Source organism: Marmota monax, unplaced genomic scaffold (genome assembly GCF_021218885.2).
Source record: "Marmota monax isolate L192 unplaced genomic scaffold, Marmota_monax_Labrador192_F-V1.1 WCK01_AAM20220418_F8-fsc00024, whole genome shotgun sequence".
Classification (NCBI taxonomy): domain Eukaryota; kingdom Metazoa; phylum Chordata; class Mammalia; order Rodentia; family Sciuridae; genus Marmota; species Marmota monax.
This window is the reverse complement of record NW_026695224.1, coordinates 7,719,981-7,743,673: the sequence shown is the minus strand read 5'-3', so window position 1 is coordinate 7,743,673 and position 23,693 is coordinate 7,719,981. Positions and strand designations below refer to the sequence as shown.

General features: G+C 38.3%; 1 protein-coding gene across 2 annotated transcripts in view; it reads right to left on the bottom strand.

Annotated features, from left to right (window-relative positions):
- Window positions 1-23,693, bottom strand: part of Fto (FTO alpha-ketoglutarate dependent dioxygenase) — a 370,034-nt gene that overhangs the window by 183,832 nt on the left and 162,509 nt on the right. The window contains exons 6-8 of one of the 2 annotated variants that reach the window (XM_046434593.2): window positions 17,551-17,694; window positions 9,715-9,834; window positions 6,484-8,721 (exon numbers count right to left, since the gene is read on the bottom strand). In XM_046434593.2, the coding sequence (XP_046290549.1) occupies window positions 8,698-8,721; window positions 9,715-9,834; window positions 17,551-17,694 (288 nt within the window). In that variant the 3' untranslated portion in view covers window positions 6,484-8,697. Of the gene's footprint in view, window positions 1-6,483; window positions 8,722-9,714; window positions 9,835-17,550; window positions 17,695-23,693 lie in introns of those variants that run through there. The other variant, XM_046434591.2, reaches the window with a different exon arrangement.

Here is a 23,693-nt window from a genome sequence, read left to right as displayed (position 1 = left end):
CTAATAACTTCCTTACTCCTCTCATTTAAAAAAAAAAAAAATCTCCCATGTTTATATAAGTTGTTCGCCACTGACTCAATCTGCTTAGGTAGAAATGCCAAAGGCATAAAACAGGACATGCCTCTGTGCCCTCCATATTATTATTTTTGTAAAAGAAGTTGAAGATGTTTGGTGGTATCGTAGTGAGGCCTATGTTTATTTAAAAATAAAATTACCACAAAAATATTCCTGTTGCGCAGGAGGTAATATTTTAGGAAAATGTACACAAGAATTATTAGAGGCCACAGTGACCAACAGGGGTGGGAGGTAAAAGCAGGACCTGAGCACAAACCCGCATCAAATCTTCCTTTAACAAACATGTCCTGAGCAACTACAGTGCCCCAGTCACGAAATCATAGTGACTAAAGCAAACAATGTCCCTCCTGCCCTCACGGATGGCACCAGGTTCAGACGGACAAGAAACAAATGCATGTCCAATGGCAGGCAGAGAGAGTGGTGTGGGCAAGAAGGCGGAGCTCCCCAGGACAGGGAGCCTGGCCAGAGAACTCTCCTCTAAGAAGGGACATGGACAAAGATACCTGAATGAAGCAAGAGAATGAGTCAAGCAAATAAGAGAAGAATATTCCAGAAAGAAGCAAAAGCAAATGCAAACATACTGGCCTAGATACTTTCTAAGCCCAGTGAGGTGGCCTGTGGAGGAGGGGAGGAAATAATGGAGAGGAGTGAGTGGACGGACCCTGCAGGACACTGGCCATTGCGAGGAAGGGGGATATCTGAATATGGTGGTAGGTTTAGACCACAGGAGTGAAATGAGCCGCCATGTATTTTAAAGGATCTGACTGCGGGCGGGGAGCGGGAGGAGTCAGACCATGAGTATATTTTGAAAATAGAACTGACTGGATTGACTGATAAACCAAGAGGATTCTGAGGGTCAGCAGGGCAACTGGATGGTTCAATTTGTTTTTCTTTTTTTTAAAAATTATTGTATTATAGTTACACACAATTGTGGGATGCATTTTGGCATATTCGTAAATGCACATAACATAATTTGCTCCATTTCAGTCCCCAGTATTATCCCATTAACCTTCCCTCTCCCTGATCCCCTTCTTCTACTCCAATGGTTCTCCTTCTATTAATTTTATTTTTTAATTGGCACATTTGGGCTATACACAAAGGTTGAACTCAGCGTGATCTATTCCTACACACGTATAACCTAGTTTGATCCACTTCACCCTTCTTTCCCACTCCCCTTTCCCACTCACATCCCTCCCCCCTCGACCCTCCTCCTCTAGCACACAAACTAAACTTGAAATGATACAGAGAAGATTAGTATGGTTCAAGGTAATGAACTATGAGAAACTGGGGGAAAGAGCAGGAGATTACAGGGAATTAAGAGTTTGATTTTAGACATGCTAAACTTGAGATACCTATTACTGGATGGCTGGATAGAGCCCATCATTCCTATCTAATATTCAGGTGTCCCAGGATTTGAGACTTCAGAACCAAGAAAATATTAATTTATTATATGCATTGGCATAGCTCACCATTCCCATCCTTTAAAAAATTCACTGTTAAATGCATGAAAAGTTTATGACATTTATAAAATCTCCTAGTCCCCCAACATCTGTTAAACAACATCTGATACATAATTCTGGGTACTTCATAATTTCCCATTTAAATTAATAATATTTAAGTGATAGGGTTATACATTATCAAGCTACAACCAGCTCCAAGTCTTTAAAACCAAAGCAGGTATGCCCAAAACACTGGAGCTTGATTCTGATATAAACCTAATATTCCAGATTTTTATTTGAAGGCAATCTTATCAATTGAAAACAAGCAGGAAATTACCTGAGATTTTTATACACATCAAGGAAATGTTACAAGTGAGACTGTCATGGGTGGTTAAAGATGGGCTGAGATTGTGTAGGGAAAATGCGAAGAAAGTAAATCATAACTGACTTATTAGGAAGAGATAGAATTAAAAATATCTACAAACGGGGTGTACTGGTGCACACCTGTAATCCCAGCTACTCTGGAGGCTGAGGCAAGAAGATCACAAGCCTGAGGCCAGCCTAGACAATTCAGTGAAACCCTGTCACAAAATTTTTTAAAAAGGGCAGGGACCTAGCTCAGTGGTAGAGCATTTGCTGAGCGTCTGCAAGACCCTGGAATCAATCCCCAGCACCACAGGGAAAAGAAAAAAAAAAAATGACCTGAGAGACTTTTAAGAATATAGAAAAAAGCAACATACCATTATTTCCTTTGATTGAAAATAAAGGGTAATTATTTTACAGAAGTCAATGAGGAGAGAGCAGGATGATGGTTATGTTACCCTTAATGTACGGAAGAGCCAACTTAATGTGTTCCCAGAGCTCTTTGGTAAGCCTGTTTTTTGGCACTTGAAGCACATTTCTCCATAGAGACATTTTTTGCAAAATATGGAAAAATTCCCAGCCCCACCTCCCAAAGTATTTAACCCACAGTGGACAGAAATATACCAAGAATAACAGTGTGATCCAAAGTGTCCTGAACTGAACCCCAGTTACAGAGGCAGGAAAATGAGGAGACGGAAGGGAGGCAATCCTAATAGAGACTCAAAAGTAAGGAAGCCTCCCACATTGAGGACGATTCCTACTTCCTCCTAACATCACCGCTGGTGACACCTTGCACATGTCATTTATACTGTAGCAATCTTCTCATGTGATCATCATCATAATATTTTTCATAAAGGAATAGTTTCAGGGACCATTCATTTGCCAACTCGGGGGAAAGAGAGCCTAAAATATGGATAATACTTCAAATAAATGGCACAGCGTCCATTGGAAATCTTGCTTCCCTTTTAAAACTGCAGGTCTGCTGTTTTTTTTTTTAACATTACTTCATTCTTCTGGACTGAGATTTTCTAGGATATTGCAAATGTATTGCAGACTACGGCTACATTTAATCACCCCTCCTACCCGCTCTTAAAAACAACAACAACAACAAAACAAAAAAAGCTAGAGAAAAGAAAAGAAGGCGTATTTTCATTTTCTGCTGTATCCTTCACAGGAAAAATGGAAGTTTCTGACACCCCAATCTGGCACCAGAGTTCTTGAATTCACATCTAAATGCTAGGATGGCCTGTTTGTCAAAGCAACCCAAAATAAATTCCAGCAGCCAAGGCCGCAAGAGCACCCAGGGGAAAGTAGGAGGCTCTGCACACCTTTTAAATCAATTTGAATTTTAGAGTAGTTTTAAAACAAGAGAATTCACCTATTTCTTTTTAATATGTAGAACACATAAAATGTACAGGGGTGTGTGTGTGTGCCCGTGTGTATTTAATGAAGATTGGCACAATTTAACTAAACCCTAGGAAATCAAGGCTGAAATCGAAATTGTGTTTGTGGATTCGCTTTTTCTTTCCAAGTACTAACAAGAGTTAAAAGGGATAGCAAGGTTTTCACTTGGCGTTGCCTAACCCCTGTCACTCTGTCTCATCATCTTCAGCGATTTTAGTCTTGTTCCTGTTGTGTGCAGTACAGAGGCAGCAGAAAGATCCTCTTAACATTCCTGGGATGTCCCCGGCACATCCTAATACTGGGTACCAATAAAGCGCAACTCACACAGCTCTTGTAAGGGTTAAAAACAGAAAGTCCTACCCACTGGTTTGCTCTGATGTTCTTGGAGATATTGTCACCGGATGTATCCTCAGTAGAATTCTATTCAACACCTCTGTCTTTAAGTACAAAGCTGTAGGCTGTAGCAGCTTTAAGAAACATAAGTATCCCTTTTTTCTGCTGCACAGTATCTGTGTGTGAAATTCTCTAAAGGGGTTTAAGTATTTACCCTGAACACTATCAGACAGTTTCTAAAATTTTCCTTATCCAGTTGCAAAAACACTTCAAAGAGAATCATAAACACAGTCCTTTGTGCTTTCCATACACATACTGTTTTTGAGGCTTATGCCTGAATTCTTTTGGAATTGTAATTCCCCCCTCACAAAAAGACAGAATGCACAACATGTTTAAAAATTCACTATTAAATCTGTAGCAACTAAGGAAGGAAAATGGAAAAATCTGAAATTCAGAAGGCAATCAAAGAAGTTTAGCAAAACTTTCTAAAAATTAATTGCTTAATTACATGCTGAAATCTATCCCCAAGATATTTTACTTTTAATACAACAATATAGGGTTGGGGAATTGGAGTGGGTGGGTGAGTAGGGAGAATGGAAAGAACCAACCTCCAGTGAACACATTCAGGATACCCAAAAATGCAAGCCAAAGATTTCAAGCTATTATGGCTGAAAGTGACTTTTCTTTATTTCCAAATTTCCAAATCTAAACATAAAGTTCCCAAAACATAGTGTTCCAGAATTTGAATTATTGGGTGCTTGTAACTGTTTAACCTGCCTCGAATCTGAACAATATCTTGAGCCACTCAGAATTGTCCCCATCAGAAAATGGAGAAGGGAATTTAAATCTTAGTTTTAAACCACCAGACATCTCACACCAGAGCGTAAATTATCATAATATGTTCTGTTTCTAAATCAGAAATGCTAACCCTGAAATATGGAAGATAGGATTATGTTAGCACATGTAACTTAGTATATTAATGGGAAGGAAAAATATACACATATATAACATAGAAACATAATATATTATATAAACTGATTCTACCATTCACATGAACCAACAGTTAATACTTATATTTTATCACTTTTTTCCTCATACTTCCCAAAATCTTTAATCTAGAAGAAGGTTTAAAATAAATTTAGCTAACTGAACTATTATTACACAATAGTAAATAGCAATAAGCTCAGTATATTTTTCAGTATGTGAAAAAGCAGCCTTGTTCCAATATTCAGTTATAAGAATCTAATCTAAATCGCTGCTTCATTAACTGTTCCCCAAACCAGCTCCATCACTTCCTACAACAGTATAACCTACACTGAGGCCATCCACATCCGTTTGGCAAAAGAAGGCTCCCCAAGATGATTTACACAGGCTAAAATGACAAGGAAAGAGGCAGGACTCATCTTGAAATTAAAGTATTATAAATACCTTGTCAGGGACAACCTTTACATTCTTAAGTCTCTCTTAAAACTTTAACAACAAGAAACTGGTTACATTATTAAATAAAACACCTACTCATTTTCCACATCTCTCTGCTCTCCTGTGCCAAATTTTAACATAAATGGGTGGAATTAAATGTAGCCTATAGCTTACCTAACATAATTATATGTTGTGTTTTACACAGTTTCAAAACGGATACATTAAAATAATCCAGTCTTGGCTCCTGCCCACTGAAGTCAATAAAGGTTATTAAGGCCAACCGCCATAGAAATGTGCCACAATTCCAACACAAGGAACTGTCAGGACAGGAAATGGGATTCGAAACAATTCAAAATGATCAGGATCTACTTTCTCTTCAAAAAGGGAAAGCAATGAAAAAACGCATGAAGAAATTTCTCTCCAGGATATAAATCATCTGTACTTTTGAAAATGTTTACTCTGGAAACTATTCTAGAATATTTCCACTGGATTAAAGCAAATAGGTTTTATTTTGGTTTTTCTTTTTCTTTTTCTTTTTTTTTTAAGGTCAAAAGGAAATGAATAAATGTCATCAATTTAGAGGATTTCACACCTAGCATTCTTTTCAGTGTCACTGTGAATTTGATAGTGTTAAAACATTTTTATAGGTAAAATAAATGTCAGTTTTGCAAAGAGCGATACCAGACCCTGAGAGACAAATGGCCTATCCATTGAATCTCTGGCCACAGCAAGACTTCCTCACCTCACAGGAGATTTCAGCTTTTCATATGCCTCTTTACCCAGAAAGCAAAGCTTATACAGTTTCTTTCAAATGGTAACTCTCTCTTATCCTGAAGAGACTCCTCATAATGCAATAATCTTGGGTGGGAGGTAGTAGGGTGGTTCAAAAATAAAATAAAATACAAATATTTGAATAGCATGACAGTGTTCTAACACTTCTTGAATAGGGCACAAAGATGGGGGAAAAGGCTAGGCTGAATTCCTGGGTTGTAAGGAAGGGTTACGTAGCGTTGGGCTTAATGGCTCATAAATTCATGAGGTAATATTCAGGGAAAGTGATATTTTATCAGAATGTCATTCAAATGTAAGGTTTAACATTTACATCACAAGAGCATGCACAGGGTAAAACTATCCTACGGGAGAGAAATGGCATGAATAAACAGTGCGATAAAAATGGTGCTTGCTGGGACAGGGAATGGGAAGTAGAGGCCAGGGGAGTGTTAGAGACAGCTGACTAAACTTTTTGAAATATGTGACTGGTTATGACATGTGAAGCAATTACCATTAATGGAAGAAAAGCTATTTCAAAGCTCATTTTCCATTCTTCTCTATCCTTCCTGAGACTACACCTCCCAACCACAAAGCGGGGGGGGGGGGGTGGAAAGAATACAAAGACAGAGAGAAATTACAACATAAGTCTCTTCCCTGATACAAGGGCCGTCAAAGGTTGCTTTACTCATAAGCAAAAGGGGAAAAGTAAAGCACACATTGCCTGAGGTTTTTTATTTTATTTTCTCGCCAAAAGAGATCGATGTTATGTTGCAGAACAGACAAAATGCATTGATTAAAGAAATTTTTCCGCAACACACACATGGATTTTACAATTCAAAAAAAAGCATAAAGATAACAAAGAATCATTTGTCTAAAATGATAATAATTTTGAGTAGTATATTCCCTGGAAGCAAAGTTGGTACATTCAGAAATGCAGTTTAGATTAAGTCTAATTCTATAGGATCCAAATGTGCACCAAACACTGCACTTTTTATGTTAAATTGCTGTTGAATTTGTTAACCCACAACTGATTTCCTGTGTTATGGAATCTTGAAGATTACAGCTAACTTGAAGCAACAGGGATAATTCTTGACAGTTAATGGTACATTTGTATGCATTTTCCTGAAAGGCTAGCATCTTGGGGCCTCAAAATGGCAGCTCAACATTGCCCCCTACTGTTTGCAACTTAAAAAAAAGGAGCTGGGCTGATACAGAGTAGGAATCTAACCAGCTAGGGCCAGTTCCACCCCGTACAACAAGTACCAGATGGCAGTGCACTAAAAGAGCCACAGAGCCCTAGACCTTTCCAATGATTATTCTCTTCTGTCTCTTCCAATAGCAAAAATAAATTATTATGAATTTGTTAAAAGTCATTTTGAAAGGCTTGAAGCAGTGCTTAAATTTAATTTAGAAGGACTATCCCTTTTATGTTGGCCCAAACCTTCACTCTGCTGATAATGATCACCCTGAGGCTTCCAGAGAAGAGGCACCAGGCCATTGATTTCCTACAGCACACTTAGGAATGCCACACCAACCGAAAGGAAACTAGCTCTGGAAAATTCCCAGGGTTGCTATTTCTTTTGGTATTTTTTACATGAGAGCTGTAAAATAAATAGAAGATAGTTTCTCTAATATGTCACCAACACCAAATACATACGTGTGTGTGTGTGTGTGTGTATCTCCTCTGTATGTATATATATATTTTTACACACACATGTATCTTTTAAATGAATTTATAGAGAACATCTCTCGTATGATCAAAGACTTTTAAAAACAAAAATAAGCTATAAAGTTACTTTTTTACAAAATCAATGAGTTCCTTTCTTATTTTCTCATTCTTAACATTTACAAATTACAACTTCAAAGTCAAGCTGATGTCTTAGAATTAAGGTTTAGCAGGTAAAGATTTTTTTTTATTTTTATTTTTTTATTTTAGTTGTAGACAGACACACAACCTTTATTTATTTATTTGTTTGTTTGTTTATTTATTTATCTATTTATCTATCAATCAGACCCAGTGTCTCACTTGTGCTAGGTAAGCCCTCTCCACCGAGTTACAACTCCAACCCAGGTAAAGATATTTTAAATTCATATGTAAATAGATGAAATCCAAGTTACACATTGGGAGTTTTAAAAAGGAAATTCCCTGGAACTGAAGTTGCATACATCCCGTAAAGAGAGCACATCCTCTAGCCAGGCTTCATTTAGAAGCAGAACTAACTATGGAAATGTAGGTAAGGACCTTTCATCACCTCCAACTCAGTATTACAATGCTCAGTTTTGCACTGATTCAGGTCTTTGGAGAAATAATTTTTTGTGATATTGTTAATACACTAAAAGAATAATTACAACATCCCTTCCCCTTCCATAAAAAGGGCATGGTTTAAAGACTTGAGGTCCTAATTCTGACCCAATCTTTAATACTGGGGCCTTCATGGCTGAGATTTAACATTTTCATTATTATAAAATAGGGATTTGGATAGATTCTGTTAATTGTTCTTATCACAATACTAACAAATAAGAAGGTGGGAGGAAACTTAGCGGTGATGGATAAGTTTATAGCATGGATTATGACAACAGTTTCATGGGTATACATTTATCTCCAAACTTATCAGGCTGTATACATTGAATATGTACAGACTTTTTAATGTCAATAATACATCAATAAAGCAGTTAAGAACATAAAATAGGGATTAGCAATGGCTACCATTTCTGCAGATTCGTTTGTTGTTTTCGGCACATTTCAAATTTCGTGCAATGGTACTCTCTCCAGAATTTAGCAGGCTTTTATCACTTTTCCACTACATTTCGAATTCAACTGTTTGGAGCAGAACAGTGAAGACAGTGAAGGACAAGGACCTCAGAGTCAGCCTTCTTCAGTTCAAATCCCAGCTCACCCACCTATTAACTGCAGGGCCTTGAGAAAGTTACATAAGACTTTAGTCTCCTCACTCGTAAAAGTGGGAAAAAATAATACCTACCTTATGGGGTTGTCATATAAGTTAAATAAACTACAAAGAAAGTGCGTAGATAGTGTCTGATATTTAGCAAGCATCATCTAGGTGTCTGCTATTATTACGACTATTTCAAGGAAGACTTAATTAAGGGGCTTCAACTTGCCTTCCTGATATTTCTTACTCTCCCCCTGGTGTTCCTTGCTCAGTTCTTCATTTGTGATCTTGTTTCTACAGTTCCAAGAGCCTAATGTTCCTTCCCAGTGCCCTAGCCCATCCCTCTCCTCCCCATCCAAGGTTCCCAAAAGTCACATCTGCAGTTGCAAAACAGTCCTAGCTCCCGTGGCCTGAATTTAACACTCCCTTGTCTGGACTGCGATTTTAGTTTTTTAAACTGTTTTATAGAATTTCATTTTGGCTAATGTAACCCCTGATGCCACTCATGTCTCTCTCCTTGTTAAATGCCTGGATCACAGTGGTGAGGAGCACCAGCTCTGGCGCCAGCCTGCCTGGGCTTCAGTCTTGCTCTGCCACTTACCCAGGGACCTTGAGAGGCAATTTTCTGAGCCTCGGTTTTCACTGCTATAAAGTAAGGCTCATAACAGAATTTGACACCACCTAGCGTTGGAAAAATTTTAAAAGTTGGTGCATGGAGAACCCTTAGAATAGTGCCTGGTGTCTTAAAAATGCAAATGAACTTTAGATATGATTGTCATCACTGCTTCCCAGCACACCCCTGGCACAGAGCCTTCAATGCAGAATATACCCTAGGTCTGTTTATTAACTGAGCTGAGGTTGTATGAACAAAATCCTGGCTGGTCCCATCATCTTACCAAGAATAATCTAAGTCAATAATTTGGAATGATTAAATATGCACTTGCCTATGCAAATTAGAGAGCTCGGGATATGAACACACAGAATTCAAGAAAACGCGGCCCCGGACCTCAGCTACTTACCACACTCTCCATCTTCTTCCACAGTCCCTCCAGCTTTGACATGGGTTCACACCACCAGTCAGTGCACTTTCTGTATCGACTGCCTTGAAACCAGAACTGTCTCAGCCACTCAAACTCGACCTGGGGACCAGAAAGAGAAGGTGGCAGTTACGAATGTCCTTGTGATGGACAGACAAGGGCAGTGACTTCCTCACTCAATTTTCCTCTGGTCACTTAATAGCCATATGGTGAGAAAATGTGAGAAAAGCACAGCCTAGCCATTCCCAATATAACTTGGTTATCTCCAGAGTGTTTGTCCAAAGCCAAGAAAAGAGCAGTTTAAAGTTGAAGTCCTCGAAGGAAGACAGCCCTGCTCAGGCCAGGGAGGGGTTTTCAATCACACTTATAGTCAGATACTTAGTATCTGACTAATAAATAATTGATCTTAGTAGCTGACTAATACTAATAAGTGTATTAGTCAGATACTTAGAGTGAGGAAACTAAATCAATCAACAACAAATACTGAGATCATAAAGTATAAGCAAACTGCACTATGTACAGGAAAGACATAATCAAAACAAAATGTTCTCTTTTAAAAAAATATTTTTTAGTTGTCAATGGACTTTTAAAATATTCTCATTAAAACATGTTTATAAAGACAAGGGCACATACTAGCAGTATCAATTGTAAGTTTCTTAGATTTAAATAAAGAGCTTTCTTATGGGCTAGTAGAAATTGGTGATAATCTCAGCCCAGATAACCAAACAATGTAAAATTAACTATGGAGGGATACAAAAAACCTACAAAGCTATTCAAATTGTCACTTGTCAACTCAGTAAGGACTAATGGCAACAGGGAAAAATTGGCAAAGATACCAATAATTTATTTCCCTTCTTATGAACTCACTACAGTGAACTTTTCTTGTTTGCTACCCTTAGCATTCTTCCGACTAATCTAGCAGAAACTTGGTATTCTCTTGGTAATCCATCACCATCCATTCCCCAGCCTCGGTCCATGTGACCTAGGTAGAGCTCTGGTAACAACACTAGGGGCAGAAGTGACAACCCAAGTATAAGACAATCAGCCTATCCCATTTCTCTAGACACAAAACTGGATTTAGGAAGAACAGTAACATGTTCTGATGACCAGAAAGGGTCACAAGATTGTCAGAGGATACAGGAAGAAGACTCTATAATAGTCTTCCTGCCCTCAAAAGAAGAGTGGAGTCAACACTGAAAGAGACAGCTACAAGATGAAAAGTTAAAAACCAGGTCCTGATGACCCCAACTGACTCTTGATCAAGCCATTCCTGAAGATGTAAGCCAATTCAGGTTCACCATTCTTTCCCTTGCAACTGAAATAACCCCAACATACACAGATGAGAAGCTGAGTAATGCTTCAGAAGCTTAACCAATCATTTCCTATCTATGTTCCAAGTCTCCTAGTACCCATCTTCATCTTAAAAATCAAATTGTACCATCAAAGTATAACACCATTTAGTCTAAAAACTTTTTACCTCTACCCTCTAAAGAAATGTGCAGCAATCACAGTTCTGTGCTGGATCCTCTGGTTTTGCTATGGCGATTGTATTCCATGCACAGGTGCCCAGCCATTACAATTGTCACCTGTTACCACAAAGAATTTTTTTGTTTGTTTATCCACATTGAACTTTCATGAAGCAAACAAAAGCAACTTGTAAAGGTTGGACAATGGTAAAAATGGCTCACAGTAAGTAACCTGAGAACACCCAGGAATATGAAAAGGTTTTAGTTTACATTAACTAAATGTTTGTTTGATATGTAGAACTGATTTCAGTTAAAGCTGTTTAAACAAAACAAAACAAAAAAGGAATGTAGACAATATTAAGACAACAGTTGCTACACCTAATCTGTGGCATTGAAAGACAGTGGTTAACAGAAGTGAACTTGAGTGCTTTGAAAGGAGAACGAGTATAAACATAGTTTAACTTCAGCGAAGATAACTTCAGCGAAGATACAAGCTTAACAATATTTATTACAAGGGGAAAAATGAGCTCTTTTCAAAGAGTTTCACATGAAATTTGTTCACACTATCAGAACAGCCTGTCAGCAATGCATCAAACCCCGTGTTGCCGAGAGCTGACAAGACCTTCCAGCCTTTGGGCTGGTTATTTCCACCGAAGAGGGCAAAATACACAAACCCTGGCAACCACGGTATCCCAGGAAATCCAACACATTATCACATATAATCAGGTCATTTAGCCTATCAGGGTTCACTAGAACCTGGATTTCAATAAATCAAAATTCAGAAGCAAAGAGAAGGGCCTATCTGGCCACTCTGTCACTAGACAGGAAAGCAAAGAAAAAGACCTGTCCCTTTGACTGGATAGTGCCTTCATCTTCCTCTCATCTACCTCCCTGTTTTTGGGGGCAGATCCTGTCATGGTTAAGAATGAGAGCTCTGGAGTCAGTTCAAAACTGGGCTCCACTACAGATGACCTATGCCATCCGCAGAGGAGGGATAATTACATAAGAACCGCACAGGTTTGTGGTGAGGACTAGCTGGGTTAATAAGGAACTGTCTACTGAGTGCCAGGTCCTTGCTGGAAGCAAAGAATACAAACTCAACAAGAGCACAAGTCCTAGAACCGATCGCTGGCAAGTGTCTCATAATCTGATGAGATTTTCTGAGCAGGAGAAGTTTCCACATTGATGTCAACTCTGATCCGCCCCTTCCCCTGGTGCCAATGAGAGAATTCAACACTGGGGACCTACTCCCAACAGAGCTTTACTCACGATTTGAAGGGCTGCCCACGAGATACAATCTTTGTGGACACCGAATCCATTGGCATGAATTTTATTCCACACCATGACCTGACTTTTTCACTTCAATGTTGTGGGCAAAAAAAATTTTTACAGGATTTTAATTGAATGCCACTCTTACCAGTTCCCCCACTGCCAAGAGGAGTAATTGCTTTTTTTATTCCTTCTTAAAATCATGTAAAGAAGCAAAAAATATTTCCAGTTGATTCAGAGTTTGAGTTATGAAAATGGTGGGAGTATGGATTAGGGCCAGGGTTGCTGCCTCGCATAGATGAGGCCCTGGGTTTGATCCCAGTTGCCCCCTAAACTTGGGGATAGAAAGGAGAGCTGCAGGGTGGACTTTACACAAAACTAGAAACACAGGACTTAGAATTCAGTGGAAGCCTTATTACTTTGGACTAAGAAAAAAAAAATCAAAACTAACCATAGTGACTGACTCATGAAAGTTTCTAACCATGACAGGGCCAGGGTCTTCTCCCTCCTCCTGAGTACAGTCCCCCCAAGGAGGCCTGCAGCTAACAGAGCAGAAACAAGAGACAAGTTGTCAGGAGGGCAAACACTGACTGGGGGCCCAGAAACACTCCGTGGTGATAGGGGTCCCTGAAGACAAGAACAAGAGGAGACAACTTTCCAGGTGCAGTCTTCTTTATGCTTAGAAACCAAACTCCCTGATTTCTGACATGCACTTAATGAAGGGTCCCTATTATCTAATCTTTTGAGCACTTACAATATGAGGAACTTAAAGCCCGCAGGCATCAGGAAGAAGATTAACGGTCGGGAGACCATGCAGAATCTTGGAGGGGCTTCTAGGTCTCCAGAGAAAAATGAAAACATGTTCACAGTAGATTAAGGTTCACAGCTGTGACCCAGAAAACCATCTCTGTAACCCTCTTACCTGTACCTGCCTTCTCCACGGACTAGTCAAAAAAGAGATCGACCAAGAAAAGCTTTTCTCCCAGAAATACCCAGAGAAACAAACAGGATCTATCACCTGCCTGAACCTCTGTCACCAGGTACTTGGGGAATAAAGCTTGTAAGACTCTAAAATCCTAGTTCTAGGATGCTAGCTGTAACACCAAACAGTTGGAAATAATCTCCCGCACTCCTACAGGTGAGCAAATACCACCGGCTTTTCTTCTACCACCTTTGTACAGACTATTGATCATAGCTGCCTCATGAGATACGTGAACATGCCCCTTAGAGCTGATATCTCGCTGTAACAACCAAAATAAGCTATTTCACTGAGCAAGAAACGAGGCCAGGGAGATATGCTAAGGTGCAATCTACAAAGAGGTACCCTATTCAGACCCTAGCACCACAGCTATAAGGAAGACGCAGGTCTGATCAGAAGGACAGAAGAGCCAAACAAACCCACCAAACAGGAAGTCTCCCAGGAGAAACTTACTAGAAGAGACTGATTCCACATTTTACTGTTTTTAAGAAAGAGAACAAACAATTTAATAACACAGAGGGAGATTATGCTTATACATGAACATGAATCTTTCCCAAGCATCTTAAAGTAGAAAAAAAAATCTAAAAGGTACTCAGTTCCTGGGCCTAAACTTCCCAAATTGCTAAGTTAGAAACCATCCTAGACAAGGAAAACAAGCCACTCTTAAAGCCAGACAGCCTGAAAGCACATAGCATTTAAAATCATGGGCTTCTCACCCTATTATTAGTACGGCAAAGGTTTGTGGCTTTGAAGAAAGAAGAAAGCAAATAAGAAGAAACTGAGTAACTATTATGGACATTGGCACTTTTGTTTAACATCAGAACACAGTACAGAGAAGACGTGGGGGTACTCGATCCCAGGCCAACCTGTATGGCAAAAGAATACTATCTGCCAAAGCATCCTGACATATGGAATTGATTCTTAAGGAAGGAGTTGACCTTGAAGAATTGAAGATGGAGGGTGGGGGTGGCAAACGCTGGCACACGTGATACTGAGACTCAAGATTTCTCTCCATTTAATCCCAGGCTGGTCTCAAGGAACTAAGATTGCTGCTACATCTGTGCCCCCCCCCTCCCTGACATATACAATGTCAAAAACAGCCCGTCACTTTCTGAAGCAGATGGATTCAGATGACTATATTCTACTGTGAGATAAACAGTGTGATTTTGTAGATTTTCTTTGCCCACAGATGATAACAAAACATCACAGTCAGAGAAGATGGGAAAGGAGAGCAAAACAGAACAGCCTATATGCCCGTTAAAGACAGCACCCGATCTGCTAATCTGACTCCCAAAATTGTGAGATCTTTACAGAAGGAAATAACTGAATTTCCAGATGAGAATTTTTACACAATGGAAAAAGACATAATTTGGCTCCCAGATATAATTCAGTGAGGTCACGAGCCCAATAAATGATTATCTTTTCAGCAATTCTAGCTATCAGCAATGTCTCCAGCCAGGATTGATGGTAGGGAAAGTAGGACCCTTATTAGGCACAATTAAGAAAAGAAAGTCAGCTTTCCATTGCAAGGGGTTACTATTCCCCTTGAAGGAAGAACTTCTTCGCCTTTGGTTCTGGAAAGTTTGATAGTGTTTCACAAAATTTTTAAGATATTAAAAAGATATATGTCAGTGTGGGTGCAGACACTGTTTATCTTCTGTTCCAATCCCTTCAATGACTCCTAACTTTCCTCCAGTGAAAAGAAAAGCCCCATCCTAGGGTCCTCCGAGGACCTTGACAATCTGCTCTTCCTCAGTCTCTTGACACTCTACCTGTGACCTCATCTCCTTCTGGAAGCCTCATTGCCTGCACTCACACTCTCTCACTACTCCACGAACACCAAGCTCTGCCTCACCCATGGCCTTGGCAGTGGAGGTTCTCTCTGGAATGCTCTTCACCAGGGTGATCATTTGGATCTGAGATGTCCCCCAGAGGCTCATGTGTTGAAAGAATTGGTCCCCAGTTGGTGGTGCTACTGGTAGGTGGTGGAAACAGGAGTCAGGTCTAGTTGGAGGAGGCTTGTCACCGGGGGTATACCCTGGAGGGTTATGTCTTATCCCAACCCCTTTATTTCTCTTTCTCTCTCTGCTTCCTGGCTGCCATTAGGTGAGTAGCTTTCTTTGACCACACCCTGCCATGATGTTCTGCTTTGCTTTAGGCCCAAAGCAATGGAGCCAGGCGACAATGGACTGAAACCATGATATAAAATAAACCTTTCCTGCTTTAAGTTGTTTTTCTCGGTATTTTGTTACAGCAAAGGAAAACTGATTAACACATCTAGATATCTTCATAGCTTACTCCCTCACCTTCTTCAAGTAGCTACTCAAAGGACATTCTATTTTAACAGGGATGCCCCTTAGTTCTCTCAGTCCCCTTTAACTTGCTCTGTTGATTGGTTTGTTTCAGTAGCACTTAGCAACTTCTAACATCATTTACCAATGTATTGTTTATTGTTCATGGTGATTGCCCTATACTGGTATCTTTTTTCTTTACCAGTACATCCCAGAAGAATGTCCGGCATATGCTCAGTCAGTATTTATTGAATGGATGAATGAAAACACTTATATTACCAATTCTCTCCAATCCTGATTATATTAGAGAAAATCTCAGATTGACAATAGTCTTCAATAATTCTTTACCACTTGTTAATTCTTTTGACAGTTTTTTTTTAAATATTTATTTTGTAGTTGTAGGTGGACATGTGTCTTTATTTTGCTTTATATGGTGCTGAGGATTGAACCCAGTACCTCACACATGTTAGGCGAGCGCTCTACGTCAGAGCTACAACCCCAAACCATTGATAGTTTTTTTTAAAGGCATAATTTACCCATCATAAAATTCACTTAATTGAAGGGTGGAATTAAATAATTTTTTAAAAATTTAAGAAATCATGAAACCATTGCCACTTATCTCCTTTCTTTCCTGAAGAAAGGAGACCTTAGCCTCAGAGTCTTCTCCAGGCAAGGGTACTTACTAGAATATAATATCATCACTCTTTTTTCATTGGATCGTCTTACTCTGCTACTTTTTTGACTAGTCATGCTGGGTTTCCACTAAAGTAGCAATATAAATTTTCCCCTTTTTAAAGAACATAATTTTTGTAACAAATGAGTTGGCTTAAAGAAAACTACTAGTTAACAATATACGTGAGCCAAAGATAAAGTAAAAATTGGAAGAATAGTAAATTTGTGAAACATTAATGAATGCGATCAAGACCTGAGGGTCTCATAGACTGCTGAAATGCACCTAATTTCATAAATAAAAGGAAAAGCAGTCACTAGTACTTCTGCATGTGTTGTGAGCAAGGCACTGACTGACTGTCCTGTGTTTCAGATACTCACTGCAAGGAGCTTGTACAGTGAAGGGCCTTGGAAGAGAGCAATAGCTTCTCCTCCCATGAGAACAAGGGGAAGGTATGCTTACAGACTTGAAAAGTGAGACACTATCTACATCTGGAGCTAAGGACAAGCCTGCTGACTACCCACCAGGAAAAAGGCAGGTTCCCTTAGTTCAAGGGTCCTCTCTTATAATGCAGCTCCTCCCAGTAAACATATTATCTGGCCCACATTGCATCACCCTATGGAAATAAGAGGCTTAGAGAATGCTGTGGTCTGAATGCTGCTGTTCCCCTCAAATTCTTATACTGAAATCCTAACTCCCAAGATGATGGTATAAAGAGATGGGCCTTGGGGAGGTTCAGGAGGGCTGAGCCCTCATGAATGGATCTAGTGCACCTACAAAAGATGATCAAGGGGGCTTGTTTGTACCACATGAAGACAGTGAGATGGGACCATCTATGTACCAGGAAATATACCCTCATCAGACACTAAAACTGCCAGTACTTGATCTTGGACTCCCACACTGTGAAGATAAATGCCTGTTGTTTAGAAGCTACCCAGTTTACCGGATTTTGCCCAAAGACTAGGAACTAGCACAAAAATGTTGACAGTCTTGCTACTCCCATTGTTGTCATAACCTGTCCTTCACCTTTGACTTCAGAGACTGCTGTCTCATACAGCATGACACTGTGGCAGATCAACTTGTTAGCTTGCAAAGAGGGTAGAATCTCAGACCCTTCCCAGTTCTTGAAAGTACTCTACTCACCTCATTGTGAATTTCTTCTCCTTGTTTCAAAATGGCAGGCTCAAAGGATTTCAAAGAGACATCGCCATTCTCCAGGTCATCACGGATATTCTGCAGAGCCACCTGGGAGCGCTGTAAAATATAATCCAAGGTTCCCGTGGAGCACTGCCAAGACAGAACCAGCAAGGGAGAGTGTGAGAGAAATTCAAGGCTGCCATGCCATTCTTCCTATCACTGTTCACATCTCTTTTCTGTGCATTCGTCTGTCATCCCCAGACTCCTTCACCCAAGAGTTAATACAGTGACCTCCTCACTGGACCCATCGCTGCCAGCATGGCCTTGCCCTGGCCACTTGGCTTACAGGTTTTCTTTTAGCATGTGGGTCTTCTATCTCTAACTAAACAGTAAGTATCCTGAGACTAAGGCCTTCTGTATATACATATTTTTTTCTACATATACTATAGCATCTAGAACTGAGTCCTAAATGTGGGAGAAAAGCAACAATTATTGAACAAATAACTACTTAATCAACAAGTCAAGGACATTGATTTTATCTCAAGTGTCATGACTCTAACAATGAGAAAGAAAGGTACCCAGGCTGTAGAACTGATTCAAAAACATGAAATAGAATAGTTATGGCAGGAAAAAAATTGAACTTATAAATAGAAGGCAAAGAAATTTATTTCCCTTTTCTACAAAAAACATATACTAGCAGTTGAGGTCCTTAGCAGTACAGATTCAAATAATGGAGAATATGTGGTTCATGCCCTCAAAGCACATTCAAAGGCAGAACTTAGTACTTGAGTATCAGCAAGGACACTGATAACTAGTTCATCCCTCTCTGAGTCTGAGGGTACAAAACAGAGGTCAAATGGACAAACTCCTCTGAATGATCATGTGTCAGAAAAGAAGAGGGTACAGATGGAGTATGCTTCCATTTATTTTGATAATGAAAGGATTTCCTACAATGATAAAAAAAACAAGCACCATATATATCTATATCTGTTAGACACAATGAGGGAAATGTATCCCTAAAATATTTTTATTTTTGTATTTATAATTTAAACTGAGCCCTTAGAAATAACTTTGAAGGCCAATCTTCTGGTATAAATATTCTCTGCACAGTTGCTGCCATTTTATATAATATGACATCGACAAGCCTGGGAAAATCAAAATTTCAGAGCCAAAAAAACAGACGCTTGACTTAATATACATTTTAATATGACGACCCCAAAGAGCTGAGAGCACAAGGGCGGGCATCTCCATTTTCTACAAAGAAAAAAACAAAGAATAGAGGTGAATTACCAATCACTTTTATCCCACAGGCCTACTGCCACAACATATTTTTAAATGACTTTCTAGAAAGTTATTCTACTTCCACCTTTACTTGCCCAACCTACATAAGAGGTTATTAATTGCACAGCCATTTATCATAGCCAAAGATGGGAAAAGATCTATATTTTCCACCAAAGGGGAACCAGTAAAGGCTGGGATTGTGGTTCAGTGATAGAGCACTTGCCTAGCACGTGTGGGGTACTGGATTCGATCCTCAGAACCACATAAAATAAATAAAATAAAGGTATTATGCCCATCTATAACTACAAAAATTTTTAAAAAGGGGGGGCAATTAAATGCACTATAATATAACCTTATTTGCAGCCAATTTTTTTTTTCCTGGTGCAAAGACTTTTATTTGGTATAAAGAATTTATGATCAGAGCTGGGGAGATTTCTTTTCCTTTTTCTTTCTTTTCTTTTTTTGCTACAATTTCATTGAATTATAATTCACATATATAAAATCAGCTATTTAAAACATACAATTCAATATTCTAAAATATATTCACAGAGTTGTATGACCATCACTACAATTAATTTTATTTGTTTTTTCTCTTTCCATATATATTATAATTGTACATAATGATGGGATTTATTGCTATATATTTATAGATGCATACAATATAACAATGTAATTTGGCCAATATCACTTCCTAGCACTTCCCCCCTTCAACCCCCTAGACCCTTTCCTTCACTGATCTCCCTTTGAATGTTACAATTAATTTCAGAATAATTTTATTACATCAAAATGAAGCCCTATGCCCTTAAGTAGTCAATCTCTTCCATTTCCACCAAACTTTCCAGTCTTCGGCAACCACCTGTCAACTTTCCATGCCCATATATATTCCTATTCAGGTCATTTCATATAAGCAAAATCTTGTGACATGTGATCATTATGTCTGGCTTCTTCTATGTAGCATGTTTCCACAGTGCACCCATGTTGCTGTGAGTGTCAGTATTTAATTCCTTTGTACTTCTAAATAATATGCAATTTTATGAATAGGCCACATTTTGTTTATCCATTCATTAAGTGATCAAACTCAGCTGTGTCCACTTTGGCTATTATGAATCAAGCTACTATGAACATTCATTGACAAGTTTTCATTTTTCTTGGGTCTATATCTAAGCATGAAATTGCTGGGTCTTAGGGTTGACTTTGTGTTTAACCTTCTGAAGAAGTACCAGACTGTTTCCCAAAATGGCTGTACCACTGAATTTCCTTCTAGTAGTGCACAAGGTTCGTCTTTTTTGTTATTATCCTTTTTACCCTAGCCAGCCTAATGGGGGTAAAGTGGTATCTCATCATGGTTTTGATTTGCATTTCTCCAATGACTAATGATATGAATTTTTCACATATTTTTTTGTCCTTTGTATACCTTCTTTGGAACATGCCTATCCAGATTGTTCACCATTTTAAATAGCATTCTTCTTTCTTATTGAGTTCTAAGAATTCTTTATATATTCTAAATATAAGTACCTTATAAGATATATAGTTTTCAAATATTTTCTTTTATTCTGTGGGTAGTCTTCCACTTGCTGGATATACTTTGAAACACAAAAATTTTAAACTTTCATGCAATTCATTTTTTCTATTTTTTCCTGAGCTGCTTATGTGTGTCCTATGTAAAAAAAAAAACCTTACCTACATCAAAATAAGAATTATATGTTAATGAATAATTATCATGAGGTTTTGAAACATAACTAAAAGCACAGAATGCTGGATAGGGTAGACTGCCATTTGTGTGTATGTATATGTGTTATATACATAACATATATATTAACACGAAAAGGACAACAAAAATCTGATGATGGTTGCTTTGGGGAAGGGGAGCTAGTTGACTTGAAGAAAAAGAGTCTTTAATTGTATAACTTTCGGCAATTTTTAAATTTTGACCCATTTGAGAACCTACTTACTCAAAAATTAATTATGCATAAAATTTAAGTTTAAAAAGAGATGTTCTGTGTTGAATCCCAAGCACATTCTGACTCAAATAAAAAAAAATTAAATCGAATAAAGGTCAAAAGACAAAGGAAATAATCTATTCATATACAACCAAAAACCAGAATAGGTTTCTTCTCTGAGTAACAAAAATGAATTTCAGAATACCATTTCTTTAGACAATCTACTTTCAGGAAACAGAAGAGAGACCAGTAGGGTAGAGAAAGGGGATTGGGAAGGGAGGACAAGAAGTGGTACTAGGGACTGATCAAATTATGTTATGTGCATGTATAAATATGCCACAATGAAACCTGTTATTTTGTATGACTATTATATGCCAATAAAAACAATAGGAAGAAAAAAGGCAGTTTGAAACCATTAAAAAAAAGTTGACTAACTCTGAGGAATACATCAAATGAATAGCTATCTTTGTATAACATTTGATTTATGGATTCAGTTATTATGCATAGTTGTATTAAATACATTATTAATGAACTATATAAATAATAGATTAATTTAGGAGAAAAATACAATCTGTTTTCTACATATTGTGAATACACAGAAAACAGCAAATGATTTTGTTTGGCACAGAAAAGACATAATGTTAATATGTAAGGAGAAGACATTTGTAGACTCAGTGAGGGTTATAAAATTGTATGGGTTTTTTTTTTTTTCTTCTCTTCTATTGAGGGAAACAATAGTGTAACTTCAATACTGGGAAAAAAATCTTTTCCTTCTTCTAATATTAGAAACAATGATTTAAATAAAATAAAAATGTTTAAATAAGAAAAGCAATCCTACTACCTTAACCCATTTTTATTTGTTATTGTGGCTCTTTGTCCATAAACAGTTGAAATCAATGTAGACATATAAATGTATATGTTTTTTCACTGTTTAACACAAGTATTCAAAATTCCCATTTCCAATGTTATCAATTAAGGTGAATTTCAACAATTTAATTACTAAGGATCTGCCCATTTTCACTAGTACTGGTCATGCTGGATAAACCTCTCAATAGATATAATTCTATTGAATTATTTCCAATGTTTGCTTCCCAAAAATGGTATTATGAGATCAAAGAGATTAATATTTCATTTTGTTCCATGCTAATCTTCTCTGTATCATTCCAATTTTATATGTTACTGAAGTGAGCACAAGACATGAATATCCTTATGATGCCTAACACATGTGGTTTACAAAAAGTAAACCATTCAGAAAAGCTACCAGAATATGAAGATACCCATTTCACTTGTATATTTTTTTACTTTTGATATTAATATTTAGATAGAAATAAAAAGTCATCTAACGCACTGATTTTAAAAAATACTTTTATTTTAAGGTGAATTTTAATGCCTGTTTACAAAGGATCATCTATAATGGAGGTGAACACAATTTCCCCCCTCCTTTGGTATTAGGAAATAAACCCATGAGCATTCTACAACTGAGCTATATCCCCAGTCTTTTTTAATTTTTTGTTGTGAATGGTATCTCACTAATTTTCCCAGGCTGGCCTTCAATTTGTGATCCTCCTGCCTCAGCATCCCAAACTGCTGGGGTTATGGGTGAGCACCACTGTGCTTGGCCACACTTTTTCTTAAAAGACTAAACAATAAACATTTAGACTGGTAGGCCACAAAGTGTGTATTATAGCTACTTAGCTCTGCCACTGTAGCTCCAAAGCAGCCATGAATAATATGTAAACAAATAAATGTGGCTATGTTCCAATAAAACTTTATTTACAAAAGTAGCCCACTGGCCCAAAGGCCATAGTTTTCTGATTGATAATACAATACAGAAAGCAAGATATTCAGATAATTCACATTATATGTGTCTGATTGGTAAAATATCATGTAGCTTGAATAAAACACAAAGAATATAAAAATCATAGATTTAGAGTGATATTCTTCTTTCAACAGAATCACTATAACAGTCCCTTTTTATTTAATTAGTACTCAAAATTTGGTCTAAAAATTAGAAGCTACAAACACAGCCATGATTAATCTGAAAACGCTAAGTCTCAGGACATTTTGAAAGTAACTAATGACATTTTGAAATTGGTCCACCTGAACAAAGGCATCAAGGCTGGCTGGGGAGGGATACTTTTCAAACCAGAGGCCAAAGGCTCTTTGAAGGAGCTTTTCCGTGTGTGTATTTACTGCAGAGGGTTGAAGTGAAGAGTTTCTTGTTCTCTCCTAAGATGTACTTCCGCATTTCCATTTGTCAGCTAGACGTCTCCACGTGGCAGATCTGATTCAGCCTGTTCAAAACTGAACCAATGTTCTCCCCTCATGTCTTAGACACCCGCCCCCCCAATCCCTGGGTGTCATTTCAGTAGTTCATTCTTGCTTCCCTCTACCCATTTCAGTCAGTTAGTTGCCAAGTCTCTCTCTAGGCCTCCTCCATGATTCATGGGAATTTTTCTTTTTTACTGCTGCTGCTACCATAGTTTGGATCCTGACAGGTTTAAGTGAAGTCCCCATCATTTGTATCCTTCTAAAGTTATTGCCAATATATCAACAAAAAGTAACCAATAGGCTGCAACTGCCAACCAACATAGACTCAAACACCTAATCTGATATCCAAGACCTTTCACAATCTGGTCTTCTGCAGGAGTCAGCCTCACCTACCACTCCCTTGGGTACCTTAGGATCCACTCTAGATCCACTCTAACTGTAGCCACTCAATATTTCCCCAACACCCTCATCCCATCCTGATCCATCTTGTACCTGGTTGATCCCATTAGCTATACTAAAATCTCCTAAATCCCTTCATCCCTACACGTTCAATGCCTCTGTCCCACTTTTTCACACTTGTCCCATGGTTCCCTGAAAAGTCAAGCCATAAGACCAAGCAGAGGTAACAAGCTTAGGTGGGAGGTCTACTTCTAATCC